This window comes from Carya illinoinensis, chromosome 3, assembly GCF_018687715.1.
Source record: "Carya illinoinensis cultivar Pawnee chromosome 3, C.illinoinensisPawnee_v1, whole genome shotgun sequence".
NCBI classification, from domain to species: Eukaryota; Viridiplantae; Streptophyta; class Magnoliopsida; order Fagales; family Juglandaceae; genus Carya; species Carya illinoinensis.
Window position 1 is genome coordinate 44,999,300 of NC_056754.1, and position 15,200 is coordinate 45,014,499.

At 36.3% G+C, this 15,200-nt stretch overlaps 1 protein-coding gene and 2 long non-coding RNA genes across 3 annotated transcripts; 1 reads left to right on the forward strand and 2 right to left on the reverse strand.

Moving 5' to 3' along the window:
- Positions 1 to 6,573: 6,573 nt before the first annotated feature.
- LOC122304362 lies at positions 6,574 to 7,394 on the reverse strand. Its single transcript, XR_006240986.1, has 3 exons — positions 7,072 to 7,394; positions 6,829 to 6,926; positions 6,574 to 6,711 (listed from the first exon to the last, which is right to left on the reverse strand). It is a non-coding gene; the product is annotated as an uncharacterized LOC122304362 (long non-coding RNA).
- A 125-nt stretch (positions 7,395 to 7,519) lies between these two features.
- On the forward strand, positions 7,520 to 9,206 carry LOC122304361. The gene is made up of 2 exons (XR_006240985.1): positions 7,520 to 7,841; positions 8,936 to 9,206. It is a non-coding gene; the product is annotated as an uncharacterized LOC122304361 (long non-coding RNA).
- Positions 9,207 to 12,709: 3,503 nt separating this feature from the next.
- On the reverse strand, positions 12,710 to 14,731 carry LOC122304854. Its single transcript, XM_043117120.1, has 4 exons — positions 14,439 to 14,731; positions 14,217 to 14,325; positions 13,360 to 14,063; positions 12,710 to 13,220 (listed from the first exon to the last, which is right to left on the reverse strand). The coding sequence occupies exons 1-4, from the start codon at positions 14,729 to 14,731 to the stop codon at positions 12,710 to 12,712; spliced, it is 1,617 nt and encodes a 538-aa protein (XP_042973054.1).
- Positions 14,732 to 15,200: the final 469 nt, after the last annotated feature.

Consider the following 15,200-nt stretch of genomic DNA (forward strand, 5'->3'; position numbering starts at 1 on the left):
CCTATGAGTCTAATGGCGTAATTACTCTATTAAATTCTATTGGTTAGCATCTTAATTAAATAGAAAGGAACTCTTGTTCACTAAACACTCAAAACTTTTTATTGCACTATAAAGTCCTAAATATTCATCCAAAACCATTGGTGCAATTAGTTTCGTAACTTATACTCCTAAGTGCCATAACTAAATAGAAAGGCAACTTCGTCACTATAGTTATCAAGATCCAACTACACTGATGGGCTAAAATAAAGCTAAGGGTAGGGCTCCACCCTCCGCAACCTTGTTGTCCACCACCCCAACCCCACCTAGCCAGCACGGGAAGCTTGCCCATGTGAGGGCAACCCCTACACAACACTCTATACTTGTGTACAAGCAACAATGCTTTTATTGAGAATTGTTACCACTATAATGGCATGGAATTTCTCTAACATTGACAAAAAAGTAGCACTACTATTAACAATAATTCTACCAATGCTATCTAATTTAATGACACATAGGTCTTAGAGAAATACTAGGGATGATGCCAACTCCTTCTGTTCTTAAGGCATCAACATCTACCTTTCCAAGAGTGATGGCAAACACTCGAGCTGGTACTTGAGGATGTGGTTTTGGTTTGAAATCTCCATTGGGAACAATCTCATTCTTTCGAGTCCTCTTGGAACAATTTTTTATCAGATGTTTGGGTTGGCGACACCCAAAATAGAGCCCTAACGTAAGTCTTCACTTGCCTTCATGGTTTCAATCACACATTCCACATATTGGATATGTGGTTGGCATTTGGCTCCCAGTCTTAATGCCTTTTCCCTTATTCAATCCTTTAAACATCTTCTTGTTCTCTGTATTTTCTTAAGTAGCAAATAGAGAAGCCTTATTTCTTATTAAAACAATCTGCAACCCTTCTGCTCAACCTCTGACATAGTGGCTACATTGACCAACTCCTAGTAGTTCTCGATCAAAAAACAAGTAACTTGATTGCAAACATCCTTAAAACTTCTAGGCTTGCATCTTCTTAGTAGAAATCATGCAAAGTGCGAACCTTCCTAATTCCATGAATTTGACAACATACTATGACAGATATATGCTGCCTTGAACCAAAGATGCAAGCTCCTGTGCCTTTTGTTGTTTTACCTAGTCTGGGAAGAATCTATTGTCAAACTCCTTTTAGAATCTTCCCTAAGTTAAGCAGCTAGGGTTCCTAACTCTCTTGCCAGATGCTACCTTTGGATATCCCACCATATACCAACTTCTCCTTGCAGCAAATATTTGGCATACAATACATTTTTATATTCAGTGCATCCATAAATCTTAAATGTCCAATCGAGTTCAATCATCCACTTATTTGCCCTCATGGGTGCTTCGTTGCCCAAGAATTTTGGGTGACAAGAACTTCTCGTAGGGACAATCTCTAATTTCAAGTCGGTGCCCCTGCACTTATTGTTGTTGTTGTAGTCAACTAAGCACCTCCATCAGCAAACAAATAGCTTCTGTCAAGCCTTGCCCTCCATCCATTGGAGGATTTTGTTTTTCCTAGTTGTTACCTCTACTAGAGTTTCAGGGTACTCTAGCATGCACCATGTGTTAATCCCTAAATCACATGCATACATGTATCAAATTCACGTGCTTAACCCCTACTTTGAAATTCAAGCCTAATAAAGTATTTACATTCCTCCTAAATTATTGTAACAACTCCTAAGGATTTATAGGTTTACCCAAAGACATATTGCTTTGAAACCATCATGTGGGTCCCTCAAACTCTGCTTGGGATTTGATGGAGCTTGAAGTATTAGGACATGTAATATAAAGTTACATACCCATATTCATGACAGTTAAAGATATAATGCACCTAACATATATCTAATAGTATGCATTATTCACAACAGATAATCTTTTTCCTTTGAACAATACACATAATACTAATCCCAAACATGCTTACACTTCATTCATATAAGCATACCCAAAAGTAACATCTTTAGTTCAAACATTCTTTGAACTAAATAGACATTGTAACTCCTTAGTTATAAACTAAACAGAATCTAGTCTACATACCAAGTTGCTTATGCAACTCGATTATTAGTGCCAAGACCACATTCAAAAACAAAATTATCATCCCCATTAATTCTTCAAGGCTTGTCTCCAATTTACTCGACGTCATCCAATTTGGGACACGGTGCTTCTTTAGGCCTTGGCACAACTCCTACCATTCCAGGAGGAATGGTAGTTGAGACTACCACAATGATATTATTACAAAAAGTAAGGCTCCTAAACTACTAATAGTATAAATAGGCTTGCATGACAGTAAATGACCATGGACTTGAATTTTTGTGACATGACCTGTAAAAATAACATGGCATAAACTTGACATGGAAATAACATAACTTCACATGAACATAATGTGACTTAACATGAACATGACATGCTTGCATGAACATGAGACCTTGTTACAAACACATGGTCGATTGCTAATTTATTCAAACAAAGAAAAATGTCTATGCTTTGATGTTTTGTGTGGAATATTTAAACAAAGAAGTCTACCTCTGCCAAATATTCCATTAGAGATACTAACACAAGTAGAATGCTTTCACCAAGAATATTTTATTAGAGGTACTCTTAATAAGCAAAATGCTTTCACCACAAGTATCCTATACATGCTAACTTAGAAAATATTTCATAACATACTCAATGTTGATGACATGGCATTCATGGCATGTAACAAATAACATATAATTGAAATGATAATATGGCATTCATGGCACGTAATGAATAAACATGTAACAAATATAATGACATAACATTCATGACATGTAATTGATAGACATCGAAAAAACATGATGATAGGGCATTTATGTTATGTAACAGGTAAACATGTAATAGATAATCGTGTAACAATGATAGATGACATGACATTCATGGCATGTAATAGATAAACATATAACAGACATGATGACTTGACATTCGAGGAATTTAATCGGTAAATGCGTAACATATGACATGGCATTTAAGGAATAGATAATCACTGACAGTACACAAGTATATTATAAACAATTGAAATACTAAGCATAATAAGCATGAATATAAAATTCTTATCACCACACATAAAAATACTATAAGCCAAAAGCTAACTTACAAAATTGTAGCATAATGTAAAACGAGCATAAAAAAAGGTGAATTGAAATTAGATATTTTCAAGGGCTAGCATATCTCACTAAAACCTTATAAAAATAAAAAATACTATCGCAGGGCTATAATTGCAAAGTTACCCCTTTATTTGTCAGAAATTATAATTTTGTCTCTAAAATAAGAAATTTGCAAAACTTATCAAAATTTACATTACTCATGTAAATTTCATCCTAGTAATTCGACTCTAGTTGCTTTGGGGAGTTCCTTGGTGAGGAGGAGAGGAAGGACCCTATTTCTATTATTGGGAGTTGGAAGTATGCCACTTAGATTACCATGAATGCTTTGATTTTCCTTTGTAGCCAAATTGGTGCTATTGGAGTAGAAAACAAAGTTGTTGCAAAATGTTGCAGCAGTGGAGGAATGTTGGTTTTGTAGTAAGATCTCAAAACTGAGAAGTTCAGCCTAGAGATCGTCATGGGCAAAAAATATGTCCTTTAAACCAAAGGTGAATGAAGTAATAGATGATTTTAGGTAGAGGTAAAACCACTGAGAATGAAAAAGACAAGATCCTTTCCATCAAGATCAAGCTCACCAATAGTGGCTAATTGATCGGCAATGGACTTGGCTTGCTAAAGATACTCACTACAGCTCTTGAACTCCTAAAGAATATTTTGTAGTGGGCACTTGAGTTGAGTAATTCGAGACCTAGAGTGTGAAGAAAGATGAGTAGATAAGGATTGCCAAACCTGGCTAGAGGTGTCCATATCATTCACAATGGAGAGGACACTTTTAGTGAATGTGGCATTAATCCAACTCAATAAATATTGGTCCTTCTTGGTCCAAATAACAAAGGTAGGATTCAAAGTGTCATTTCCATCAATAAATATTGGTCCATTTGACCCGAGGCTAGACCCGTAAGCTCCTTGGCGTCTCTCTCCTTCCATTTCATCTCTCTGATGCACACTCTCTTCATCACTTTGACAGCTCTTTCTCGGTTTCTTTTCTTATCATTACACTATTCGGTAGCTAGCACATCAGCCATCTCCGCAACATCATTGCAGCCATCTCTACTAGATGCTACCGTTGCCCAAATCACACTTCCACACCACGTCACCACAGCTCATGACGTCACACAAAATTGCCAATGAGCCTCTCAAACTTAGTCTCTTTGTCTCATTCTCTATATCTCTATCTCATTCTATCTCTCTCATCCACTCACTATCATTTTCCCGTACGTTGTAGTTGTCGTGTATCATCGCCACCCAAGCCTTACTCTACAAGTATGCCTTTCCCACCTTCGCCACTTATACGTCTTTGTGTTTCTCTCTCTTCTCTATGCATGAAGTTGCAACCAATAGTGGCTTCACACCACCACCATCCTCTACTCAATGACCATTGTTTCCATTCCCTCAATCTCTACCCTCCAGTCACAACCTTTCACACCTTGCACTCCATCCGTCTAGTTCTCTATTCGTCTCTCTCTCTCTCTCTCTCTAAGTCGCTATTTGTCCCCTTTTCCAGTATCACCATAGTGACTAATGGAGGCAGCCACACCAAGTTTAGTCATGCCGCCTCACTCTATTGAAAATCCTTCACGCAGGCATTCGCCCCACAAATCCGACCAAATAGCATTCCAAGTTAGGTAATATATTCATTTGCTCTACCCATATAGTATACATCTATTTATGTGATTCAATTGGTTGATATCTACTTGAAATTGGGACTATATAATATTATAGGTTTGATTTAGGTTTTGGTGATAAATGCTAGTCTTGGAAATCTGTGGTTAGCTAATTTGGGATGTTTGTTAATGGCAAACTGTGAACATCGAGTTCTAATAAAGTGAGTGTATTGGCCATGGCTTTATAGTCCGTTAGAGATTATCATGACGGGGTAAGGTTTTCTTTGTTACACATGAGATAAGGCTAGTTTATGTGTAATTGTACTAAGCTAAATATTTTTGTAAAATGAGAGGTTTGGATTTGTACAATGGTTAGTACATTACCTTTGGGTTAAGTGGAAATACTCAAAAGAGAGAGAATTGGAACCATGGGATATTGTCGTGGGGTCATTTAGTATGTTTTGTCTTATTTACATGTGCTAGTTTAATTCTATTAACTTATAGATGGAGTTAATTATGTTTAGGTGTCAATTAATATTCGCTTGGCATTGTTGGGTAATTCAAAGTTGTTAAAGAGTTCAAGTAAGTAGTACTCCTATGTTAGACTTTGCCAAAAACTAAGGTTGATTTTGTGAAAAACTTGCATATGTTTTATATGAAAACAACCTTAGTCATTTTCTACTCTATTCTTTGTTCCTGAATAAGAAAGTAAAATATTTCTATCATGACTAGTATAGACATGAGCAAATTTTTTACACTCTGTTCTAAAGTGTATAAAGAAGGAATATGAAATATGAGGTTTTTATATGATTATATGATATTTATCTATGCTCAACACCATGTTCTGATATGATATTGCATCTAAAAACCCTCACGTATGAAATTATGTTTCTGCTTCTGTTCCAATCTTACCATGGGTGTAGAATTATGGCCTCTGTTTTTATGTTGGTACCAATATTTTTATTTCTAAGTACACCTACTTTGGAGACAAAAGTGGTTTACAATGTGGGTCTTTCTAGTGTGCACACACCGAGTTTAAAAGGGGGAGATTTCACTTTAGTTGTTGCCTGGTTGGCCACCAAGGTTTGCACAATGCTGCCACATGAGTAAACATGGCCTCTATTTTCTTATGATGTTCTTTAGTTACACTTATGCGAAAGGCTTAATTTTTGTCTATATTATTATTGCAAATAAATGTTTATGAAATATCGCTATGTTATTTTTTGGATTTTATTTTGTTCTACATTCTGTAATTGGTTCATATGTACACTCTAGTATATATTCATTGCTTACCAAGTGGGTGGACTCACCCATTCATCTCTACCATTTCTTTTAGATAACTTTGATGGTTATGACAGTCGAAATAGATGGCACGTAATGTGAGATAAGTGTTTGGTGACATAAGTGGATTAATATGAGTTAAGAGAAGTTTTGCCAATGTTTATTTATTTTACTCGAAAGAATTTTCGAGACATTTAATTTTAGAAGACTTTTATATCTAAATTTTTTATAAATTTCAAGTTAAAAGAGTTCACCCTATGGAAGGCGCTTGATATTAAAATTTATATAGAAAATCTTAAAATTGGATGAGGTGAGAAGTTGAGTTTTCCATGCATCAATGAGAAGGAGACGGGTGCATTTTAATATTCTTACTGTAGATCTAAATATAGTTGATAAAACTCTAAATAACTCGTTACTTTCCCACTGGTCGCTTACGAAATCTCTCTCTCTCTCTCTCTCTCTCTCTCTCTCTCTCTCTCTCTCTCTCTCTCTCTCGCCTCAAGATCGACGATGTCTCAAGCCTGTCACTTTCTGATCCAGTGCAAGATTTACGAAACTACAGAGAAAGTTCGACACATTCAACTTTAATTATGACTTTGAGTGGATAATTACATCTTTTGAAAATCAATAACAAAGATGAGGATCCTAAGCCGCGCATTAGGCGAAACATCTTCAACACCACCAACCTGATGCACCTGCACGATGTAATCGTAAAGGGTTTTCAATCCATGTGGCAGTAATCAAGGTAATTAGACAAAATAATGAAAGAACCATTTAGAAATAAAATTATAAGGAAATAAAGAAGAATACACCTAATTTAGCATCCAAATTGTGATCAACAACATGCAATAACATCTGGGAAAGGCTCATATCTAAAGTATTTCGAGAATCCATGTGAGCAACGAAAGTTCTGCATGCAAGAAAAAAGATTAGAAAGACAGCATCCCGAACACTAAAAATTATACCAATGGCCATAAAACGTATTAATAAAACTTTTATCCCTGATATAATCAATTCTTAAATTCCATTTTCCTGTTGTGAATAACAAGACTCACACAGTTTGTTGCTTCAATGGTGCCAACAATTAGAAAGTGACGGGCTTGAGGATTGAGAGAGATAGGAGATTGAGGAGAGAGAAAGATTCAGGCTTGAGGAGAGAGAGCTTGCTAAGAGAAACGCTTGAATAGAGAGAGAGAGAGAGAGAGAGAGAGAGAGAGAGAGAGAGAGAGAGAGAGAGAGAGAGACTGAGTAGGAGAGACGGGCTTGATGGAGGGAATGTAAGTTACAAGTGACTTTAATCAACTGTATATAAGTCTATAGTAAGTATATCATAACGTTGATGTATCACCCTCTCACTAAACGGTGTAAAACAATATCTCACCTTATCCGCCCTAGCATCTCCAAAATTTTAACAATTCTTTTAGGGACAACTGGGGAAATCACGGTGTAATCTGCTAACATGGCATATGATTTTTAGAAACAAAAAGAAGAAGAAGAAGAAGAAGAAGAAGAAGAGGAGAAGAAAGCGGACGAGGGACGACATGGAGATGAGAAAACAGTGAGATGCCCAAACAAAATTAGGGGAAAAAGCATAGCAGAGGAATTTGTGGCTGTCTTTGTGTGTAGTAGAAAAGGCAGAGGGTTCGGTCTCAGATCTGTGCTTGTTCGTGGTAGGAGAAAAAGCAAAGCATGCTCGTTGGATTTCGATCTCAGATCTACCAAATCAAAAAATAAAGAGTGATGCTTCCAGATCAAAATGACTAACAAAATAAACATATTTCCTCCCGTCTACCTCTCGGCTGTGCTCGTGTACCTCGCTGCTGAGGTTTTTTCCTCGCATTTTGGTCTTTGCTAGTGTCTGCACCTATGCCATGCCTATGATGTATTACACTTGCTTGTGTCTCCACCTGTGCCATGCCTATATTGTATTACACTTGCTTGTGTCTCCGCAGAAGAAAAAAACAAATTCACAAGGAAAGAAAAATGTGAAGATATTTGTAGGCTGATGATAGAGTTTGGTTTGGGTCGGTTGTGGATTTGGTTAAAGTTTGGTTTGATTGAAATGATGGACTGGGTAATGTTTCTTGAAAGTTTGGTTTTTTTCCTCATCAGTTTTGGATTCTTATCTAGAAAATTACGCACCTAAACTACATGTTTGGTGCAATAGAAGATATGGACTGGTCCCATGTTCTTCTAGAGACAATCGACATGCGGAATCGAGGGGTTCAGAGTTGAGGAATATTAGAACTTTTATTTGTGTTTATTGAGAGTTGAGGAATATTAGAACTTTTTATTTGTTGAAGCATTTGTTCATATTGATTAATTATTTACAATTGATAATTAAGAATTCCATTAGCTTGCTTATAACTATACTGGGAGACTATTTGCTGGTGCTAACTGTGGATAGTTTGGACTTATGGTTCATCTTAGGATAACAAATGTTGTCTTTTTTAGGTGTGCAGAAATGGTTCTCTTAAATATAAGTACCGTGTTCTCCTTGTTTTAGCTAAAAAGTCCTGATTTATTGCATGAGCTCTTGATTCTATCTGTGGGATGTACCTTCTGCTAAATTTCAATCTTTTTTTTATTAATAATCAAATTCCCATTGATAAAGAATAGGCATAACCCAAGTACATAGATATTTACAAGAGCAATACCAAGACCAAATTTCATAATCTAACCTTTCTATTATTCAACTAATTTTTATCTTTTAGCTTCGTGAACTCAATTTATACAAAATTTTGTTCAATGGTAGTTTCTTGTGAGTGCTTTATTGATCTTGGTGTTGCTTTTGACTGGTAAGTTGTGAATTTGTCAATTTGACCAGATGGAAGGTTGCCATATGCAGGGAGTATATGAAGTCATTTTTGTCTATGTCTATGTGCATAAATTAAACATTTTTTTTTCTTTTACCAACAGATGCAACTTGGGCTGGATGGCACACAGTCGGAGAGCCTATATCATGATTAGCACATTCGATTATTCCCCTCCCTTACAGCATTGGGCACACGGAAATTTGTGGGCAAATTTGTAACTTCTTAACGTACAGTGAAACTTTTGTAATAGAAATCAATAATTTAGGAGGTTCTGGCAATGCCAGGCAATGAGATAGTGTAGTTATTTGAGATTGAATGTATTGGTGATTTTTCCATTTCCGTTCTAATCATATTATTGTAGAGTTAAAAGATAATGATCATCAGTTTCCCTTTGAGTGCAATTTTTATGAATATCAAATGTGGAAAAATAATACTCTTTTTAACATATCTTTGACATCAAGAATAGGTGACAAAAGAGTAGGATTTAAGTCCCAAGAAAATGAGGTACCGCTACTGTAAAAATTGCTAAGCAGCGCTCAAAAGAAATTAGGCAAGCTTTCAGCAATTTGCAACTAAAAGAGCAGGATTTAAGTCCCAAGATTAGAAGTCTTAACCGAACCTTGCATGAGCAGCTCTAGCTAGTCTAATGTGCGCTATAGATATTGTAAAAGATGGGACAAGTAATTAACCATGAAATAAGAAAGTGATGTCTGTTACTTATAAAAAATATAAAAAATAAAAAGTGATGTCTGTGTCGAGGAAATCTAAAAGACATTCTTGGAATATATATGAAGATACTTGGAATATAAAAATATACATGTATTTGTTCTTTCATCGCTGTTCTTGGAAGATATTCTTGGAATACACACGTTTTTAGTAAATTTTGAAAACAATAAACTCTAACTTTAGTAAGGTTCGAACGACCATAAGGCCACAATTCATTTCTGTTCATGGGAGACATTAGCATGTTCAATCTCTTCTGCATTACCTTCTTCTATTGTAGTTTCTATTTCACCTGCCTCTATCAACTCAACTACCAAAGCAGTAGTTTCTTTGCCAATCAAACTTCAACAATTACTTTGAATCTGTAGACCCTCAAAAGTCATGGACATCACAATGCTTAACTTGAATTCAAAAGCAAATTTAGAAACTGGGGCGTGATTTGAAAATGGACCTATATCTTCATCGCTGACGTGCATACACATGCGTATGAGTACAACCACTAAAATTGCACATTAGCCATAGCAAGTTTAAAGCAAAAAAGCTTTACTGGGTTTTCTTTTAGGTTGACATGTAGGATGCATTCATGCAATCCAAGAGCCATATATTGGAGTTGGCTCCAGTCATTGTTTTTTCCTTTATGCAAAAAAGCAAGTTAGTAAAAAATGTGGATGCCAAAACACTGTGGATAGTTAATAGGTATAACGGCTATATAAGCTTATTCCTTTATTAACAACGCCATCCAACACCTAGATGTGTTTTATTTATCCGTTAAGTCAATTCATCAGTTAAGTCAATTCCTAGATTTGATCAAGTTAAAAATATATGGTTTTTGTATCAACAGGGATTATAAGAATTTCTTAGCTCAGCTGGCCTTCTCACGTTCATCCTGGTAAAGCTTTCTAGTCAGATACAAGGACATGACACTCCATCCTTGCCCTTCTCAGAATTAGATGAAATGGACTCACAAATTCCTCTCATCCCTTCTTTAATAGATCACATTGGTCAACTAGTTCCGCAAGCCGTTCTTACTGCTTTGGAGATCAGATTCAAGTTTGCGATACAAATTCCTCAGCTGGTCAAAAGTATCAGCAAAGTTCAATGAATTTGTTACATCAACATGAATTAGAATATGGGACACCAATTCAAAGCACCAAAATTGAGGTTAACAAATAAAGCACTAAAATCCTCACCTGATTTCCAGCACAGCTGGGAAGGCTCCAAAAGTACGTCTCAAGGCTCCAAAAGTACTGATTGTGTAACCGATAATTTAGTGGAACATTCTTCAAAAATAAAATGAAAACGGGTATGCATGAAAATGAAATTGGGAGTTACCTCAATGCCTTGATTGCCCAGTTTCTGTTAGAAAATAGAAGCTGAATAAAGAGTACAGATGAAACTGGAGAAAATCAACTTCACTAAATTGAATAACAAACTTGGCTAATATATAGCCTTACAGAGCAAATAGAAATAACTGAATAAACGTGAAAAGAGCCCATGTCTAAATAACTCCTTCAACGTGATGAGAAGACCAAATCAGCAAATAACAGAACCCAAAATAAAAGGTACTTACAGACGTAGTGGTAACTAACCACTAAACCAGTAAGATAAACATAAAAAAACTAACATTTCCTCCTTAAACTAAACACTACAAGTTTCAGTTTACATTAGTTTCAGAGCAAACTTCCAATTGTCCTCGAAGCTTGACAAAGGTATTCAACTTGAGTGGCTTAGTCATTATATCAGCTAACTGCTCTTGTGTATTGCAATATATTAATTCCACAAAACCATCCTTTGTAAGGTCTCGAAGAAAATGAAAACGCACATCTATGTGCTTACTTCGACCATGCATTACTGGATTCTTCGAAAGTTTGATTGCAGAGCTACTGTCACATTGAATAACACATTACCTGCTTTGATTTTGATCTAGCTTTCCCAACACCCTTTTTAACCATACTACCTGACAAGCACATGAAGTTGCTACAATGAATTCTGCTTCTATGGTAGATAAACTCACTACTGGTTGCTTTTTTATGACCAAGAAATTGCCCCTGAACTTAATAAAAAAACATAACCTGAGGTGCTCTTTCAATCTTCCAAATCTCCAGCATAATCACTGTCAGTGTAAGCAACAAGTTCATCATCTCCTCCCTTCCTATAGAAAATCCCAAAATCAATTGTTTCTCTCATATATCGTAGTACCCATTTTGCTGCCTGTAAATGTAGCTCAATAGGATTTTCCATATACCTACTAATAATACTCACTACAAACATTAGATCTGGTCGAGTAGCTGTGAGGTACATGAGACTCCCTACTACTTGCTTGTAGTAAGTCTTATCTACCTTGACTCCCCCTTCATCTTTCACAAGCTTACAACCAGGAACAATAGGATTAAAAACAGAGTTACTTTTATCCATTCCAAATCTATTGAGCACCTCTAAAGCATACTTTTTCTGACTTATGAAAATACCATCAGATTTTTGCAAGACTTCAAGTCCAAGAAAATATCTCATCTTACCAAGATCAGTCATATCAAACTCATGCTTCATGGAATGTTTAAACTCATCAAACATTAATACATCATTTTCAGTCAAGATTAGATCATCAACATATAAACTAACGATCAGAACTTTACCTTCCTTGTTAGTTTTGATGAACAAGGTATGCTTATAGTCACATTTTTCAAAAACTTCCTTCATGAAATATGCTTCTATACGACTGTACCAAGCACGGGGTGCTTGCTTGAGCCCATAGAGTGCCTTCTTTAACTTATAAACATTTTGCTCATTTCCTTTTTGCACATAACCACAAGGCTGCTTGACAAAGACTTCTTCATTCAGCTCACCATGTAAGAATGCAGATTCCTCATCTAACTGATAAATGGACCACCCTTTTTGAGCTACAAGTGCAACTACCAACCAAATTGTTTCCATACGTGCCACAGGTGCAAAAAACCTCAGTATAATCTACCCCATACTGCTGTGTGTAACCCTTCGCCACAAGCCGAGCTTTGTGCTTTTCTACTTCTCCATTTTCATTAAATTTAGTCTTGTAAACCCACTGTACTCCAATTGTTTTTCCTCCCTTAGGTAAATCTGTCAATTCTCATGTGCCATTTTTCTTGATTGCTTCCATTTCTACATCCATAGATGTTCTTCATTTCTCACTTTTAACAGCTTCTTCAAAATAAATTGGATCGGCAGCTGCAAACACAGCAAGTTGGACTTCATGATCTTCCTCAGAAAGTCCTTCTCCTATCTCATTATTGCTCAGCCAAACAGGCGGTCTTCTATTTCTTACTGCATTTAAATTGGAAGGGTTGTCTCTATTTTGAATTAATAAATTAGATGTAGTAACTGCAGCATCAGATTTAGTGGCTGCGGCAGTAGCATTATTTTCTTCTGGGTCTTCTTCTATATCACCATCAAAATTAGAGTCACTTTCTTCTTCATTCACAGTTGCTTCTTCCCAATCATCACCCCATTCAAGATCACACACGATGGCTTCTTCATACTTCTTATCCCAATCCCAATTCTTGTCTTCTTCAAATACGACATCTCTACTGATTATGATCTTTTGTGAAATTGGGTCATAGAGTCTATAAGCCTTGGATTCTTCACCAACTCCCAGCAATACACAACTGAAACTCTTATCATCAAGCTTTGTTCTTTATTGTCAAGCACATAAACATGTGAAATGCATCCAAAAACTCTAAAATAGTCAATTGAATGTTTGAGTTTACCCCAAGCTTCTTTTAGAGTTTTGTTTTGTACTACAAAGGTTGGACTTCGATTCAAAACATGCACGGTCCAATTACAGCTTTAGGCCAAAAGGTTTTGGGAAGTTTTTTCGCCGATAGCATAGTACAAACCATATTCATAATGGTTCTATTTTTACGTTCTGCAATGCCATTCTGTTGTGGCATATATGCAGCTGTTAACTGTTGTCGTATGCCATGAACATCACAAAAATTTGCAAATTCCTGGGATGTGAACTTGCCTCCTTGATCAGTACGCAAACTTCTAAGAAATGAACTTGTTTCCTTCTCAACATGAATCTTAAAACTTTTGAAAACAGCAAGGGCTTTTGATTTCTCTACCAAAAAATAAAGCAATGTTTTTCTACTAAAATCATCAGTGAAAGTGAGCAAGTACCTTTTCTTGCTATTTGAGATTGGATTAATCGGTCCACAAATGTCTGCTTGCACTAACTGTAGAATTTCAACAGCTCGCCAGTTGCTTTTCTTCGGAATTGAAGACCTGTGTTGTTTTCCCACCAAACAATCTTTGCATAGTTTAGAGGGAGGCTGAAATTGTGGTAATCCATTCATCATATTCCTTTGTTGAAGAGTCTTTAAACCTTGAAAACTCAAGTGGCCATATCGACAATGCCAAAGCTGCAAAATGTCTTCTGTGACTGTGTTAAAACAAGTAGATGAAATAGGCTGGGATAGAGCATGCAACATAAACATCCGATTTGAAGACATTTTGGTATCCATAATCAAACCTTTCTGTGAATGAAACACCTTACACTTGCCATGTTGAAACAGAATGGTAAGCCCTTTTTCTTGTCATTGTCCAATACTCAGCAAATTATTCTTCAACTCAAGGACATAAAAGACTCCTGTGATGATCTGTGTCATTTCATTCACTTTTAGCCTTACATTCCCCTTTCCTAATACAGACATGCTCATGTTATTCCCAAGTTTCACTGAATCTTGAAAGGTTCCATCAAAATCTGAAAAATAATCCTTTTTTTCACACATATGATTGCTGCATCCAGAGTCAAGAACCACGTATCTTCTTGACTGGTTTTGTTTAGATACACATACGCCATCAACAACATCTCCTCTTGATTCTCTGCATAGTTAGCCCCTGTCTCTCACTGTGGACATGCCCATGCAAAATGTCCTAGCTTGTGACAATTATAGCACTCCATGGTAGCCTTATCAAAAGATCTTCTATTGCTTCCTCTTCCTCTATAATTTCCACGACCACGACCTCTGCTTCCGAAGTGATCTCCATGAGTAACTTTCAAAGCCTGTTCTTCTTCTAACACATGAGAGTTCATGCGTTGTTCATGGACAAGAAGATTACTCTGCAACTCATCTCTGGTTAAAGTTTCTAAATCTTTAGACTCTTCAATGGAACAAACAACATAATCAAATTTGGAAGTCATAGATCATAAAATCTTTTCAACAACAGCAGTATTTCCTTTATCCTCACCATTGACTTTCATTTTGTTGGCGATGGCAAGAGTGCAAGAGAAAAATTCATTCACAGTTTCTCCTGGCTTCATGTGAAGAATTTCGAATTCCTTCCTCAAAGCTTGCAAATTTCCACACTTCACTCGTGTGGTACCCTGATATTTCTATTTCATAGAATCCCAGATATCCTTTCATAGTCTTTTTGTTTAGAATTGTCTCTAATATAGAACAATCTAATGCCTGAAATAGATAGTTCTTTGCCTTCAAATCCTTTAATTGCTGATCTTCAATGTGCTTCCTTTGTGTATCTGTGAGAACAACACCTTCAGCCACTACAAGAACTCCATTCTCCACAAGTCCCCAATACTCCTTGGAATGCAAGAATTTTTCCATGAGCATTGCCCAGTGATCATAGTAGCCATCAAATTTCAGAACAGCTGG